The sequence below is a fragment of the Cynocephalus volans genome, chromosome 7, assembly GCF_027409185.1.
Source record: "Cynocephalus volans isolate mCynVol1 chromosome 7, mCynVol1.pri, whole genome shotgun sequence".
Classification (NCBI taxonomy): Eukaryota; Metazoa; Chordata; class Mammalia; order Dermoptera; family Cynocephalidae; genus Cynocephalus; species Cynocephalus volans.
The window spans coordinates 149,449,228-149,466,135 of NC_084466.1; the positions used below are offsets into that span (position 1 = coordinate 149,449,228).

The 16,908-nt window shown below is 41.6% G+C and overlaps 1 protein-coding gene across 2 annotated transcripts in view; it reads right to left on the bottom strand.

The window, feature by feature from the left end:
- The window catches only part of MCMBP (minichromosome maintenance complex binding protein), a 44,865-nt gene extending 34,358 nt beyond the window's left edge, over nt 1-10,507 (bottom strand). For both annotated transcript variants that reach the window (XM_063103072.1, XM_063103071.1), the window contains exon 1: nt 10,151-10,507. In XM_063103072.1, coding sequence (XP_062959142.1) covers nt 10,151-10,208 — 58 coding nt within the window. In that variant the 5' untranslated portion in view covers nt 10,209-10,507. The remainder of the gene's footprint in view (nt 1-10,150) is intronic.
- Nucleotides 10,508-16,908: the final 6,401 nt, after the last annotated feature.

Consider the following 16,908-nt stretch of genomic DNA (forward strand, 5'->3'; position numbering starts at 1 on the left):
CTAGAAAGGCAAATTCAGAGACAGAAAGTACAACAGAGGTCTGGGAGGAGACTAGAGGGAACAGGGGCCAAGGGGATGGATGGTTGCCTGTCTCATCTAGGGTGAGTTTGGATAGTTTGTGGCTGTGGTAGGCAGAATAATGGCCCCCGAAGATGCTCACATCCCAATCCCCAGAACCTGTGAATATATGTTATATGATAAAGGGGAATTAAACTAGCAAACAGAATTAAGGTTAATAATCAGCTGACATTAAAACAGAGAGATTATCTGGGTGGGTTCAATGTAATCACAAGGGTCCTTAAATGTGGAAGCAGTAGGCAGAAGAGGAGGTTTGAATGATAAGATGAGAATAACTTGACTTGCTGGCTTTGAAGATGGAAGGGGGCTTTGAGCCAAGAAATGTGGGCAGACTATAAAAGCTGGAAAAAGACAAACAAATTCTCTCCGACAGCCTCGAGAAAGACAACCTGATTTTATCCCAGTGAGACTCAAGTCAGACTTCTGGTCTCTGAAACTGTGACATAATAAATTTATGTTGTTTTAAGTTTTAGTAATTTGTTACATCAGAATTAGGAAACTAATAGATTGGTTTTTGAGGAACTGGTCTATTTCATCTAAACTGTTTAATTTATATCTGCAGAGCTAATTGTATTATCCTTTTCATGCCTGTACAGTCTAGAACGGTATCTCCTCTTTCATTCCTGATATTGGTAATTTGTCTGTTTTTTTTTTCTTTGCCAGTCTGGCTAGAGGTTTATTGATATTAAAAAAAAAAAGAAAAGAAAAGAAAGAAAGAAAGCTTTGGGTTTCACTGATTTTCTCTTTTTTTCCTGTTTTCCTTTAATCCTTACAACAGGCCTAAGAAATGGGTTCTCTTGTTATTCCCATTTAATAGATGATAAAATTGAGTTATGGAAAAGTTAATTAACATGACATAGTCACACTTAAAGTGAGGAAGTATGAGGGGCCAAGTGGTGGCCTACTAGAGAAGTGATAGGAGTGGTCTTCTCTAGGTGCAGGCAATAAGGAGATGCATTTCTTGTAGAGAATTTTAAAATAATAAAACTAATAACCTGATTTTATCATCACCGTGCACTGGCAATTCTAAACAATGTCAATGATACAATACTCTTCCTGGAAAACCTTTTGTTGGTCTAAATCCTAAACATTTGCTGTGGTTACTGCTGACTTTTAATAATACATGTGGAAGTGTCTAATTAGCACATTTTTACTACTTACTATCTAATAAACATTGCACTCTACATGGAAGTTAATTCTGAAAACCCTCAGTTACACAGCTGGCTCCCAGCATAGGCCCAGCTACAAGCATTTGGTTGAAAAGTAATCTCTCCAAATGGTTCAGAATGATGCAAACCTGCTAGGATAGTGTCCCCCAACTCCCGTGGTACTCTGGAGTCCTAATGTATATAATAGAATGGCAAAACAGTGATTGTAAAGAAGAAAAAATAGAACTTGAGTTCCTTCAATTCTATCTTCCATGGGACAATTTGGGAGTTCACATTTTTATATTCTTTGTGTTTATATTTAAGACACATTTAAAAAATATTTAGGGCCGAGCCCGTGGTGCACTTGGGAGAGTGCGGTGCTGGGAGCGCGGCGACACTCCCGCCGCGGGTTCGGATCCTATATAGGAATGGCCAGTGCACTCACTGGCTGAGTGCCAGTCACGAAAAAGACAAAAAAAAAAAAAAAAAAAAATACTTAAAGCAGTGAATCTGTAAAATGAGGTGTAGAAGGTACAAATTTTAGCTCATATATGAAACATTTTACTGAATTTTAATAACTTGAAGAAAAATTACAGGGAAAGATATTTGCTTTAAAACTAAAGAATGAATCAAGAAAATACATTATTACATCAGTGGTATGATTTGGTAGTTGCCTACCTTGTGTCTTTTGCAATGTTTTAATTTTATTAAAATTTACTTATTAGTTACCAGTTGTTTATATAAAACACTATTATATCAAACTATGAGACCAAAATTCAAACTATTAGGTAGCTATAAATACTACCGAGCTTTTTTGTCCTGGAGGAACTTAGGAAATTATTCTTAATACCAAAAATTAATTAATTATACAATTAATTATTTTACAAAATACAATTAATATAAAATTATTCTTAATTTTGTAAAGAAATCTGAAGTGTCCCTGGTGGTCTAGTAGTTAAGGGAAAAAAAAAAAAGAAATCTAAAGTGTGGTGCCCATACAAACATGAAAACAACTCAATATAGTGCTCAACAATAAATTCCAAAATGGGGGTGGGGGAAAGGCAATGTCTGGATCTATTTTGAAATATGTAATAAATTCAGCATTGCATATAGTTTCATTTTATCACTATTATTGAAAATAATTCTGTAGTATAGAAAAGGGAGGTATGAAAAACTGATCTGCTCAGCGAGTCAAATACCCTAGGAGTGCCCTGGAGTTAAGCAGCAATTTGGCTCTACATACCATAATCTTAACTATTTTCCATTCTCAAAAGAACTAAAAGCACTACAGATTCAGTGCAATCTCTATCAAAATTGCAGCTGACTTTTTTTGCAGAATCGACAAGCTGATTCTAAAATTCATATAGAAATGCAAAGAAACCCAAGTAGCCAAAACAACCTTTGAAAAGAAGAATGGGTTAGCTCACTTGGTTAGAAGTGGTGCTGATAACACCAAGGTCAAGAGATGGGCCAGCTGCCAAAAATAAAAAATAAAAAGAAGAACAAAATTGGAGGATTCACACTTCCTGATTTCAAAATTACTTACAAAGCTACAATAATCAAGATAATATGGTACTGGCATAAAGACAAAATACAGACCATGAAATGGAATTCTGAGTTCAGAAATAAAGCTACATATCTATAATCAATTGATTTTTCAACAAAGGTGTCAAAACCATTCAGTGAGGAAAGACTAATATTTTCAACAAATGGTGCTGGTTCTCCCCAAGCCTCCCCACAATTAAACTGCATGTGAGATCTGGAAAAAAAAAACAAAAGAAAACAAAAATAAATGATGCTGGAACAAATGGACATCTACATGCAAAAGAATGAATTTGAACCCCTTCTTCATACCATACACAAAAATGGATCAAAGACCTAAATGTAAGCTAAAGCTATAAAACTCACAGACGGAACATAGACATAAATCTTTGAAACCTTGGATTAGGCAATCGTTTCTTAAATATGGCAGCAAAAGCATAAGAAACCAAAGGAAACATAGATGTATTGGATTTCATCAAAATTAAAAACTTTCCTGCACACAACCAGGCACATGGCACCAGTGCCTTGGGGCCTGCCCAGGGACCAGAGGCATGGAGAAGCGGACCAGACACACCCCACAACCAGGCATACCGCCAGTGCCAAGGAACATGCCAAAAACAGCACCTCCATGTGGGTGGCCCACCACAGCCACCACAATAACCATGGCTGCTGCAAAAGCGGCTAGATGCCACAGCTACCATGCAGATGGTCCACCAACCACTGGAGTGCATTGACACAAGGAGAGTCACCAGCAGAGACAAAGAAAAGAAGAGGATGTCTCTTTCCACAAAACCCATTTGAGAGTGACAGAAGAAGCATCTGCTCTATGATAATATTGGGGGACCTGATCACATCTCACAGCATTGGATAGATCTTCCAGGTAACAAGTTAACAGAGTAACCATTATTCTTTCAGAGGGAGAGAAGAAATCTAGGGCAATTGGCGGGGGGAGGGAATGGGGGAAGGGGAGAGATTGGACAAGAGGCATAAAGAATAATTACGATTTGTAACAATATATATGCTAGTAATATTGATTTAATCAACATATCTCAATGTTCAACCCCAAAAATATGTATAATCGATTTTGATTCAAAAAAAAAAAACTTTCCTGCAAAACAAACTATTAAGAAAGTGTAAAGAATCCACAAAATGGGAGGAAATATTTGCAAATCATATACCCAATAACGTTCTGCTATTCAGAATATATGAAGAAGTCTTATAACAATAACAAATTTTTTAATTGGCAAAAGATTTGAATAAACATTTCTCCAAGGAAGATATACAAATGGCCAATGTGCCCATGATAAGAAGCTTTTATCATTAGTTATTAGGGAAATGAAAATCAAAACTACCAATGAGATATTATCTCACATCCATTGGGATGGCTGTAACTAACAACACAACAGACTAGAACAGGTGCTGGAGAGGATTTGAAGAAATTGAAACCCTTGTACATTGCTGGTAGAAATGTAAAATGGTGTAGCCACTGTGGAAAAGTTTGGCAGTTCCTCAAAAAGTCAAACATAAAATTATCATATGACCCAGCAATCCTAACTCTATATATATTCCAGAGAGAACCAAAAATATAAATTCACACAAAAACTTATACACAAATGTTTATAGCAGCACTATTCACAATAGCCAAAAAGTTGAAATAACTCATGTCCATCAGTGGATGAATGGATAAACAAAATGCAGTGTATACATACAATGAAATATTATTTTCAGTCATAAAAAGAAATGCAGTCATCAAAGGATACATGTTATGACACGGATGAAATGTGAAAATATTATGGTAAGTAAAAGCAGCCAGACCCCAAAGGCCACACGTCTGATTTCATTTATATGAAATGTCCAGTAAACCCATAGACAGAAGTAGATTAGTGGTTGCCATAAGATGAAAGAAGGGGAATTGGGAGTGACTGCTCATAGGTATGGAGTTTCTTTTGGGAGTGGTGGAAATGACAGTGGTGATGGTTGCACAACATTATGAACACACTAAAAACCATGGAATTGTACATTTTAAAATGGCAAGTTTTGTTATGTGAATTACATCTCAAGGAAAAAATTTATGAGGAAAAAAAGCAGAAACAACAGTTTAAAGCGGTTACCCCATGGGGAGAGAGCATACTTTTACTCATTTATTTTTATTTTTTAGTCTTTTTGTGACCGGTAAGGGGATCGCAACCCTTGGCGTGGTGTCGCCCGCGCCACGCTCAGCCAGTGAGCGCACCGGCCATTCCTATACAGGATCCGAACCCGCGGCGAGAGCGTCGCTGCGCTCCCAAGCGCTGCACTCTCCCGAGTGCGCCACGGGGCTGGCCCTACTTTTACTCATTTAATACTTTAATGTCAGTTTTTTTTTAACCATGTGCAAGTTATTATAACTTAAAAACTCATAAATATACCTTTTGCCATGGCTACCCAATCCATTCTTCTTCTCTGAGAACAGCTCCACCGTTGAGGTGTGGGCCTCAGTAGTCATGATTGTCCTACATAACTCTGTGCATGGCCACAGCTGACTGAACCATGAGTGCACTCCTGACTCCATGCTAGGCCAATCAGATTTTCTATCCCTGGAATTTGAGATTAAGATAAAGATGCTAGATAATGTGGGTTGGAACTGAGAACAAGTGAATTTGCGAGCTACAGAGGAGAGAAAGAGAAAATGTGCAGAGATGAATGTAGCCTAAGAGAGAAAAACTAAGAGTTGCTTGGGTCCCTGCTAGCTTTCCAGTTCCTGATTCCATTCAGTCTTTTGGAATACCCAACCGCCCCCCTGCCTTTGGGTTCTATAGCTCTATTATAAATTACTTTTTTTCAGTGGCCTGCCATGGATAAGGGAGGAAAGATCCAAGCTGGGTACAGACAATAAGGTCGTGAATTGTCTGTTTAGATTCATGGTAATAATAAAAAGCAGATCGACTTTTAGTTCATTTTATTACTGCTTTAAATTCTCTAAAAAGCTAGTGATGAAATATTCCACTCTGCCCTCCTCCATACCACTGCTCTTTTTTGCATGAGCTAGTCTAGTTCTGTTAGATACAAACAATCTTAGATATAACCCAAAACAATGGTCTTGGTCCAAGCAACAACCTGAAGAGAAAATAATTAAAGAAATCAAAGTTGATAAGCATTCCTACTCCTTCTGAAATTATTAAGTAAAGAAAATCTTTCTTAAATGAAAAAAAATGACTGAAAGAAAAAGTAGAGTACAAAATCTTTTTTTAAAAAAAATTTAATGTAGGGCCGAGCCTGTGGCGCACTCGGGAGGGTGCGGCGCTGGGAGCGCGGCGACGCTCCCAGCGGCCGCAGGTTCGGATCCTATATAGGAATGGCCGGTGCACTCACTGGCTGAGTGCCGGTCACGAAAAAGAAAAAAAAAAAAAAAAAAAAAAAAAATTTAATGTAAGTTTCCTGCCTTTGTTTAAGGGGAAGCAGTTTGATATAGGTCACTAAAAGAACAATCACTGCTGGGACTGAACCATTATAGCATTGTGCACATACTAGAGCCCAATAACAATCTGCTGAACTAAAGTATTCGTAAATCTTAAGCCTTCAATGTCCTGTATGTAAAATTATTTAGAAACTAGAACTTTAGAGGCATTTTATAAAGGTTTATAGGAAAAAATTTATCCATGAACAATTGTTATATAGTAGATACAAATTCAAAACACAGACTGGTTCACAAAGATGAATTATGTTTCATATATGTAGCCATGGTTGGCCACCCACAGAATATCAAAGTTTCTTATCTGAACCAAGAAGAAAAAATTAGGATTTGCATGTGAAAGTAACTCATACTTGGTATGATCATATTCTCTAAGCCAACATAAGGCCCACCAGGATTACCTTAAATTTGAGATTTGTCATCACAGAATCTAACCCAATTTACACCACTTCTGATTAATCAGTCTTCCCACCGCCTTGTTCAATAAATGTCTACTAAGTATTTTCAATGTACAAGACATATTCTTGGCAATATAATGGTGAATAATGCAGATACAGGCCCCGAATTCCCAGAGACAAAATTTAGCAAAGGAACTCAAGAAACAATCAATTTCAACATTGAGCTTTACATGCTAATTTTCAGGGATGCATAGGATGAATCCCATAGTAACATGGAGCAGGGGGGTACTTAGTACTTACTTTGGTACTTAACTTAGGTTCTACCTCGGTATTTAACTTAGGTTCCCAAAGGAAAAGTAGTATTTATTCAGGAAAGTGGACATGGAATGAGAAGCGGGAAACCAGATAAAAGAAACAGCAGATGCAGAAGGCCTTGAGGCAAGGTTCAAAATCAAAGAACTGAAAGATGGTTCAGTATGGCTGGGATGGAGAGGATGAAGGGGAATGTAGTGATAAAGTCTGAGAGTTAGGCAGGGGTGGAGCCAAGAAGGGCCTCATAAACCACTAAAAAAGGTCTGGATCAAGGCAACAGGACGTCACTGAAGGACTTGATTCTAGTGTGGAGAGTCGAAGAGAGAAAAAGCAAGACTGAAGACAAGAGGCCAGTTAGGAAGCTGTACCAGCTGTCCAGGAAAGAGACTGCAATGGCCTGAATTATGACAGTAGCATTGGGGATGAAGATCTCCGGACAGATTCAAAAGATATTTAAGAACCAGAACTGATAAGATATAGTAACAGAATTCCCATCCTGAAAGAGCAAGAAGACTTGGTAAGTAGGTGGTTATCAAAAAAACTAGCATCACATACTAAAAAGGAGAGCACTTGATCAGCAATTGAACTTTCTGAGATGATAGGAATATTCTGTCTGTGCTAATATACAACAGCCTCTATCCACACATAGCTACTGAGCACTTGAAAATGGTTAGTAACACTGAGCAACTGAACTTTTCATTTTGTGTAATTTTAATTAATTTAAACCTAAATAGCTACAACTGGCTATTATACTGGACAGCACAGCTTTAGATTACTGAGACACCTAACCTAGTCTAAGTTTATGTGAAGGTATATAACAGAGGTAATAAGAATGGGGGAAAAACTCCCTCAGACTCAGGTGGAAAGATGTCCAAGATATATTCATTTAAGAAATGCTTATTTCAGAATACTATTCACAGCAAGATTGCATTTTTCAGTTGCAAAATTTTTCATTATTTTGAATATCAATTACTGGTTCCAGTCTAAATATATACAAAGAAAATAAACTGGACAACCATCAACCAAACAGTGGTTAGCTTGAAGATGAAAGGTTACAGAGGTCTTTCATACTGTTATATGTCACCGAATTGCCCTTTTTTTTTTTTTTTTTGTACAATAGACATGCATTATCTTTCTATCTGGAGGAAAAATAAATTTAAAACAATTTTCTACTAAACTAAAAAGTGTCTACACGTTTAACTTCTCATGTAAACATACCAGTAATGCTGCTAATTTAAAGATATTCGATATAGTCACAGTGACAGGAAAATACAGCAAAAATATATATTGTACTTCAGAACAGTTTCTACAAAAACAATTATGCATTCTCTATAAGGCACAATCTGTATGGGAATAAGATATTCTGGGGGAAACACCTCAGTAAGGTTCCCACAACAATACACAAAATTTGTAAAATACTCTAAAGCTAGTATTTTATATCCAAATTAAATCCTTCCTGTACCACGATGAGATGCATCCTTTAGGGTCATACACTTAGGAGACAAAATCTGATGCAAACACATTCAAATGTGTATCAAATACAAAATCATCTCATTTATCCAGCAAGACAAGGGTATGTGGTATTTCTCACAAGTGAATTTTCTTTCTTTTTTTTTTTTTTTTTTAAAGATGACCGGTAAGGGGATCTTAACCCTTGATTTGGTGTTGTCAGCACCACGCTCAGCCTGTGAGCGAACCGGCCATCCGTATATGGGATCCGAACCCGGGGCCTTGGTGTTATCAGCACCGCACTCTCCCGAGTGAGCCACGGGCCGGCCCACAAGTGAATTTTCTAATATCAGTAACTGGAACTTAACCCTTTAAGCACCGACCTTTTTACTTTGGAGAGATTTTTCCTACGTCTATGTGTCTGCACCCTCTTAAACCAGTACTGCCATGTAATCCTCACCTGGCATTTTGAGGCCATTATTTTGAATATTAATCATTGGTTCTAGTATTCATTGCTATGAACATCGGTTACTAGGATTTAGTGAAGCAACATATGCCCCATTTCTAAAATCACCCTTGGACGCTATACAGTGAATCTGCCTGTTTTTGATTTGTTTTTTAATACATACATAGTTTTTTGTTTCTTCTGTTTCAGGTTGTCAGTGTTCACTGGCTACAATCCGGACGCCTGGCCAGGCTGCCTTCTAATTTGCTGCCTTTAGTTGCAGCCTGGGAAACCAGATAACTAAACCAGTTAGAATTATAGGTAAAACGAATAAGGAGTTGCTGAGTTAGCACTAGAGGCCCTCCTACAATAAATAACACACATTTTATGCCACGGGTTTTGGCTTCTGAGGACTATTTAGCTTCTTACTAGCCTTCCTCCCTAGTATCCCACTATAATTTAAATGAGCGAAGGCCACACCACTCTAAGTTAACTCCAGCCAAGTCAAGGATTGCGATCTAACACAGTGGTTTCTGGTTGCGTCTGACTCCACCACTCATAAGTGCAAACTGACACCGGGGAAGGGGTGTGTGTGTGTGTGTGTGTCAAAATATCCAGTGAACGACAAACAATCTACACGCTTCTTCGTGTACTCTTAGCAGAAAAGTAGCAACAGCAATTGCAACTAGAATGCACTAAGCTTGCCTGCAGAGTTCTCAGCTCTTTCTATGTAGAAACTCATTTACGAAGTGGAACATCAGTTGCTAGCTCTGGCACAGGAGCAGATGTAGACCACACGGGCTCTAAAGTCGTCTTCACAGAAAAATTCAGCTACAACATTAAATCTTATCTCTGAAAGGGAGGATGTGTGTAATACAGAGTTACAGCCAACTTCTGAGCGAGCGAGCGGGCGCTCCCCCGACACACCGGAAGTTTTGAAATATCCTGTAGGCTTCCCACAGGCAAAGTGGTTCGCCTTCCCCGCGGCTCTGCGGGTCCTCCCAGAGGCGCAAGGACGCCTCCGAGTTTGCGGGGCTCGGGGCTCGGGGCCCGGCTGGGCCACAGCCGGGGAGCGCGGCCGTCAATCACAGCCCAGTCCTCGAGACTTAACCTTGGCCGCTCGCGAGCCGGGAGACGGGCAGGTGGGAGGCACCTGCGGCCGCAGCCCCAGCCCGGCGGAGGGGTGTCCCAGCTCCGCCGGCGCAGGCCCCGGGAGCTGTCTCGGGCCGCGCGAGCCCTCGACGTGGTCCCGCGTGGGGGCCGCGCGGCGGTGCGGGGCCCCGGGGCTCGGCGAACTCGGCGGCCCGCCCCCAGCGCTGCCACTCACCGAAGAAGCCCTGCACGATCCCGAGCGGGTGGCTGAGCCAATCCTCCCCACAGGGCATCTCGCCGAGGGCCGGGGCCGGCGTGGCCCGGGCGGCGGCGATCCGCGGGCCGAGCGCGGCCGGGCGGCCGGCGCCCAGCTCCTCCTCAGGGTCTCGGCCGCTCCTCGCCCGCGCCCTCCCACGCTCGGCGAGCGGCGGGGCGCGGGCCGCCCGGCCTCCCCGCGCCTCAGGGGGCTGCGGCTGCGGCGACGGCCGCCGAGGAGATGCCGGGGACAGGCTGGCGCGGCGCGTACGGGCCCCCAGCCTCCACTTCGCACAATGGCGGGAAACAGCCGCCGCCGACCGCGCTGCCTCCGACCTGGGTGGAGCTCGCGCGGGGAGGGGCGGCGGGAGCGCGCGGCGCGGGTCCGCGCGGCGGGGCGACGGGGCGGGTCGGCTGGCCCGGGGGCGGGGCGGGGCGGGGCTGGGCCCGACGCGGCAGCGGCGGCGCGGTCGCCATGTTGGGGACGGGCAAAGAGACGGGCACGGCGCCGCGGGGAGGCGGTCCTGCGCCGGCCGAGGGCAGCGTGTTGCGTGTGTCACCCTGTGCAAGCGTCCGGTGGGAGGGGACCTCCCCTATCCTATCCCGGCTTATTAATTCATAGTGCGAGACCTTGCGCAGTAGCCAAAAGCACAAACTCAAAGAGACCTCGGAGTCATCTCTGGGTAAAATTAGTGGGTCAAGCAGCCTGTGGTGTCCGCCCAGCTTCTCCTCGTGCCTGTCTTTTTTTCTTCTTCTGCTGGGGGCAACTCTTATCTGTGCCGTGCCCGAAACCCTATGCGGTGACTTTCCCTCAGCTGGATGAGGTCTCCCTGAGGGAGGCAGACATTTGGGTGAGGGGGACTTTTACAGGCGGTAAGCGCCCTTTGCTGTCCTCTCTGGCATCGTGGCAGGGGACTCGTTGCTCATTGGGAGGCGAGCGCTCTCCACGGCACTCACCGCGGGCCCAGCCCGTTGCTTCTGACTGCAAAACGTACCCTTTCTCCTTCTCCCTCGGGACAGCCTCGGCAAAAAGCTCTGTAATGAAACTGTTTTCCCTTGAGCCTGGAATGTACCTAAGAAAACCCCAGTTTCATCAGATGAATCTGTGCAGCTGAGGAAAGGGCGTGTTCACAGAACGGGGGTGATCTGAATGGAATCTAGAAAGTGGGGAGCTAAAGAACGAGCACTGAACCTGGATCTCAAGCCCTCCTTCGGGCTACAGGAGAGGGAAAAATCTTCCCTTCTAGGTTCACCAATGGGGCCCCCGTAACAAAGGACCGCTTAACAAGAGGGAAAAACAGCAGACGTTTAGTAACATGTACGTTTCACATATAAATGGGAGAAATTGAAGGAAGAGTAACTGGAAGAGGGGTGTTAGAATTCTGGTTAATCTAGAATTTTCCAGAAAGAACAATAAGTTTGTAGAGAAATGAGAGGACTAAAGGAAAGCAGTTTCAGGCTTCCGATGGCAGCAAACTGGGAAAGTAAAGATATGGGAAACTAATGGTAGATACAGACGAGTTAGTAAAGTTTGTTATGTAGATTCTCCTGGTGCAATGTCTGGGCTGATAACAGTCCAAGTTATCTCTGGTGATGATCTTTTGTTCTTCCTGGTAGAGAGAAGGAACACCTTTGAAAATGTATGTTCTGCTCTAAGGCAAATAACAGGAGGGCAGGCAGCTTCTTCTCAATTTCTTTCAGTTCAAAATAATCGTTAGGCCAAAGTGGCATATTTTGGGGTGACATTCTGGTTTACTTCAGGGCAAAAGAGCACAATTTTGATTTATCACTGTGAGCCAATCTATTGGCATACTGGATTATACATCTGTTTCTTCCAAGTTTGATTGAGCTGAGAAAACTGTTTCATGTCCGAGGCATTGCCACCACCACACTAATTCATTCATTTAGCAGAGAGGATTGCCAAGTATCTGATACTGAGTGGGGAAATCCCATATTTTAGCTTCGTGGCCAGTAATATGCAAATTAAAGTTATGACATGAAAATGTCTGATTTTAAATCATAAAATTTCAGATTTGCAACATGATACCAATTCAGCAGTGACGAGTATAGCCACTTTTACCCTTTTAGCCCTTCTTTTACTCTTCTGAGTTCTTGGCTCAATCCTCTGTAACACAAAAGACAGATTAAAAAGAAAAAAGCATACGAATTTATTTAGTGTAAGTTTTACATGACATGAGAGCCTTCATAAGGAAATGAAGACCTGAAGAAACAGTTAACTCTGAGTTTTTATGCTTGGTTTGATGAAGAATGGACAGTCATATGGATTGAATTGTGTCTCCGAAAGTTTTATGTATTAAAGTTTAATCCCCATTGTAATTTTGAAGGTGGTAAATCCTATTATGGTAATTGAAAGGTGGGGCCTTAAGAGGTGATTAGATTCTAAGGACCACGCCCTAAAGAATGGATTAATAATGGTGGTCATGGGCATGGATGTGAGGGTTTTAAAACAAGAGTGCAGGAGTCTCTCTCTCTCTCTGCTTCTGCCATCTCACAATGTGATAACTTGTGTCACTGAAGCCACCACCAAGGAAGGTTTTCACCAGATATGTTCAGTGGGGTTTGGACTTCCCAGCCTCAGAAACTGTAAGCAATAAATTTTGTTTTCTTATAAATTACCCAGCTCCATGTATTTTGTTATAAGCAACAGAAACAGACTAAGGTGAAACGTTTGTCCCTAAACTGCTCTGAGCCTTCCTGTTGGCTTGGATGGCAAGAACTAGAGCAGCCTTGGAAGCCCTATGTTGAAGACAAAAAGCTGGTCACAGACATCTACTCTTGTGTGAGTGAGAAATGAACTTGTATTTTGTTTGAGCCATTGCATTTTGGGGTCTTTTTGTTATAATAGCTTGCAGTCCCCTCCTATACCTGTGGTGGATATCATGGTTCTGGAATCCCATGTGGGAAGACTTTCTTAGTTTATTCTTTTATTTTGGGAGAGCACTTCTTCCAACTGTTTTCATAGAAAATGTTCTCTGAGGATATTTTGGGAACTGAATTCCTTTTCATTTGATTGGTTTTTATCCTTCTGGAACTTTTAAGATCTGTTTGTTTCCAGTGCTCTGGTATGGATCTATTTTCAACTGTTGTGCTGGGTACTCACCCCTGTCTACCTGAAAACTTGTATTCTTCATTTCTAGGTATAAAAAACATTTTTTTTCTTTGATGGTTCCCTCTCCTGCATTTTCTGTCTCTATTTTTACTAGAACTCTTAATATTCAGACATTGGATTTCCTTGGCTGATACTCTAGTTATTTATTTATTTTTTTTCTCCTAGCTTCCCTCTGTTTGTATTTTTGCTTTACTCTTTTTGGGACATTTCCTCATATTTATTTTCCTTCTACTGAGTTTTAACTTTCTGTTATCTTTCTTTCTTGTTCCCTGAATATTTCTTTTTTTTTTTTTTTCGTTTTTAAAATAGTATCCTGATTTTGTTGTTTGGTTGCACATCTTCTCCCTCTGAGAATATTATTGACAGATTTTTAAAGGTTTTTTCTTCCTGCTATAGTCTGAATTTGTGTTCCCCCAAAATTCGTATGTTGAAATCCTAACCCTGAAGGTGATAGTATTAGGAGGTGGGGCCTTTGGGAGGTGATTACATTATGAGAGTGGAACCCTCACAAATGGGATTTGTGCCCTTATAAAAGAGGCCTGAGAACCCCTTCCACTACATGAGGACACAGTGGAAAGGTTCTGTGAGCCAGGAAACAGGTCCTCAATGGATACTACATATGCCGGCAAATTCATCTTGAACTTCCGAGCCTCTAGAACTGTGAGGAATAAATTTCTGTTGTTTATAGGCCACCCAGTTTAGTTATTTTTATTATAATAGCCCACACAGACTAAGACACTTCCTATGTGGGTTCTGTTTCCTCTAAGTTGCCATTTCCTGTTCCTTTTGTTTGTCTTGTTTTAGTCTCTTTCATTTTAACGGATTTTCTCAACTATATAATCTTTGGTTCTCTGCTCATATTTAAAGTGTGAGGACTTAAAAGGTGATTGGGAGTTCACAGCATATAAGGGCTTGTTGATTGTGAGCTTGACTGTGAGCTTAATTTTGGGGTGATCTGGCTGGGCTGTCTTATTGGGGAACGATGATTTCAGTATCTATAGTCTGAAGATTTACGTCCTCCCAAAATTCGTGTGTTGAAATCTCAGACAGTATCTGTAGATCTTTTGTTTCCACACCCCAGAGAAGCCTCCTCCAATCTCCTGCCTAGAGGTTGAAGACCTGGCTGCTAGTGTTCATGGAACTCAGTGGAGAAATTGAGCTGGGGTTGAAGGAGAGATCGCCTTGTTATTCAGTATGCACATATTTGCTTAATTTTCCTTCTGTTTTACTCTCTCCAGAGGGGAACACTTACACAATCTTTTTCCTAGAAGGGGAATGGTTAATACTTCAGCTGCTCAGAGTCGGGAAGGGGACCTACTTTCTTAAACAATTTCAACCAATCCTCTTAATTACAGGACCTCTCTCCTTTCACTGCCACTTCCAGAAGTGCCTGAGGCCATTGAGTCATAAACCTTTTAGTGATTCTGTGCTGTAAATCAAGTTTTTATTCTTAACCTGTAAAACCCTACACCAATTGGCCTCTTTCTACTTTTCATCCTTATCTCCCAACTTTTTCCCAGCTACTCCCTGGGCTCCAGCCATACTATAACCTCTGTGTTATGGGTTAAATGTGTCCCCCAAAAGCTCGTGTATTGGAAACTTGATTTCCATTACAATAGTGTTAAGAGAGTGGGAAATCCAATTATGGTATTTGAAAGGTGGAGCCTATGAAAGGTGATTAGATTATGAGGACTGTGCCCTTGTGGACAGATTGATCCATTCACAGAGTAACGGGTATGGTTCTGATGGTTTTATAAGGGGAGCGCCTGAGAAAGTTAGCTCTCTCTTGCTCAGCCCATTCTCACCATGTGATACCCTGGTTGCCATGGTACTCTGCACCAAGAAGAAAGCCCTCACTAGATGTTCCCCCTGGCCTGTGGACTTACCAGCCTTCAAAACTATAAGAAATTCTGTTTCTTTATAAATTACCCAGTTTCAGGTATTCTGTTATAAGCAACAGAAATGGATTAATACCCTCTGTTTCTCTTAAAACCCAAATGTGGCATCTTAGGGGTTCCTACATGCTGTTCCTTTATATGAAATTGTCTTTTACTACTTCCTCCAACCCCCACTTTCCCCAAACTTTTCCAGTTAACTTCTACTCATTGTCTTTCAGGTCTCAACGTTAATTTTTCTGCTTTGGGGAAGCCTTTCATGTCACTCTAGACTAGACAGTACCCTTGTTGATGGTCTGCTTATTGAAATATTTGCTCTCTGTCCCCATGGAAGGGTTATACCTCTCACCCTGGATGATGTCAATGTTCTGTGTAACACACTTTGGGAAATTCTGCATTATAACTTTCATCACATTTCATTTCATTGATATTATGTGTTTAGTTGTCTGTATTCCCAACCAAGTATCAGCTCCAAGAATGATGGGTCCTGGGTCTATCTTGTATACCACTGTACCCCTGGTGTTTATTTATTTATTTATTTTATTTTATTTTTTTTAAGATGACCGGTAAGGGGATCTTAACCCTTGACTTGGTGTAGTCAGCACCACACTCAGCCAGTGAGCGAACCGGCCATCCGTATATGGGATCCGAACCCGGGGCCTTGGTGTTATCAGCACTGCACTCTCCGGAGTGAGCCACGGGCCGGCCCCCCCCCTGGTGTTTAGTACACTGCCTTGCCCACTCAAAATAATGTCAAAGACTCTCTCTTTGACCAGACCATGGCTCCTGCTAGCTTAAGGCCATGTGTCTAGGATAACCCCAGACCCCCTTAAAATGCCTGCCTGTGAAAGTGCGACACTGCCAGGAAAATTTACTGTTTGTTCCAGCCCAAACCTGGTGATAGGCAGATAGGCCCCTAAACCCTCTATTAGAGCAGTTACTTTAGAGAGCTTGTAATTATAAATCCTCCTTCTGCCCCTTTTAGATGTAAATCTTCTATCACCTAGAACTGTCTTCTTGTGGACCTGAGAGTAGTCTCTTTGAGATGCAAACATTCAAGGAGATAGTTCTCATTCTCACTCCCAGTCCCTTTGGGTGCCTTGCTCTAAATTACACCACTGCCTGCCTTAAAGACATGAGAATTACATGTCTCTACTGGATAAGCACCAATTAACAAACCCAGTTGGCCCAGTCATGTGGACCAAGCAACAATTCACACCCCTCAGTGCCTTTCCCTTAGCCCACCCCAGCCTTTAAAAAGTCTCCAATCTGCTGTTTCAGAAAATTGAGTTCAGTTCATGCTGGACCCTCTTCCCTATTGCAATAGTTATGACCAAAATAAAATCTATCTTACTGCCTTTACTAGTGTCAGGCTTTTTATATCTTTGAGCACATTAAGTAGTTACTGAATTAATTAATAAATTTATGTTCCATATACGTGTAAACAGCTAGGAGTGGGGAGTGAGTTTCATTATTTCTAGGCTTCTTTTGGGGTCTTGCCTCTCCCACCCTCCAAGAAGCTGAAAGATTGCTTATGTTATTTTTTTTTCGTAATCTCTAACTATGAAAGATAACAATTATATCCAATTTATCTACAGTGCATTTTGGATTGAACTAGTCAGATGACTGTGGATACATATAGAAAGCCATTTAAAGTCACATCCCTAAGTTTCGATCCTCTGAGTTCTCTTTTAAACATTTTTCCCCCCTATG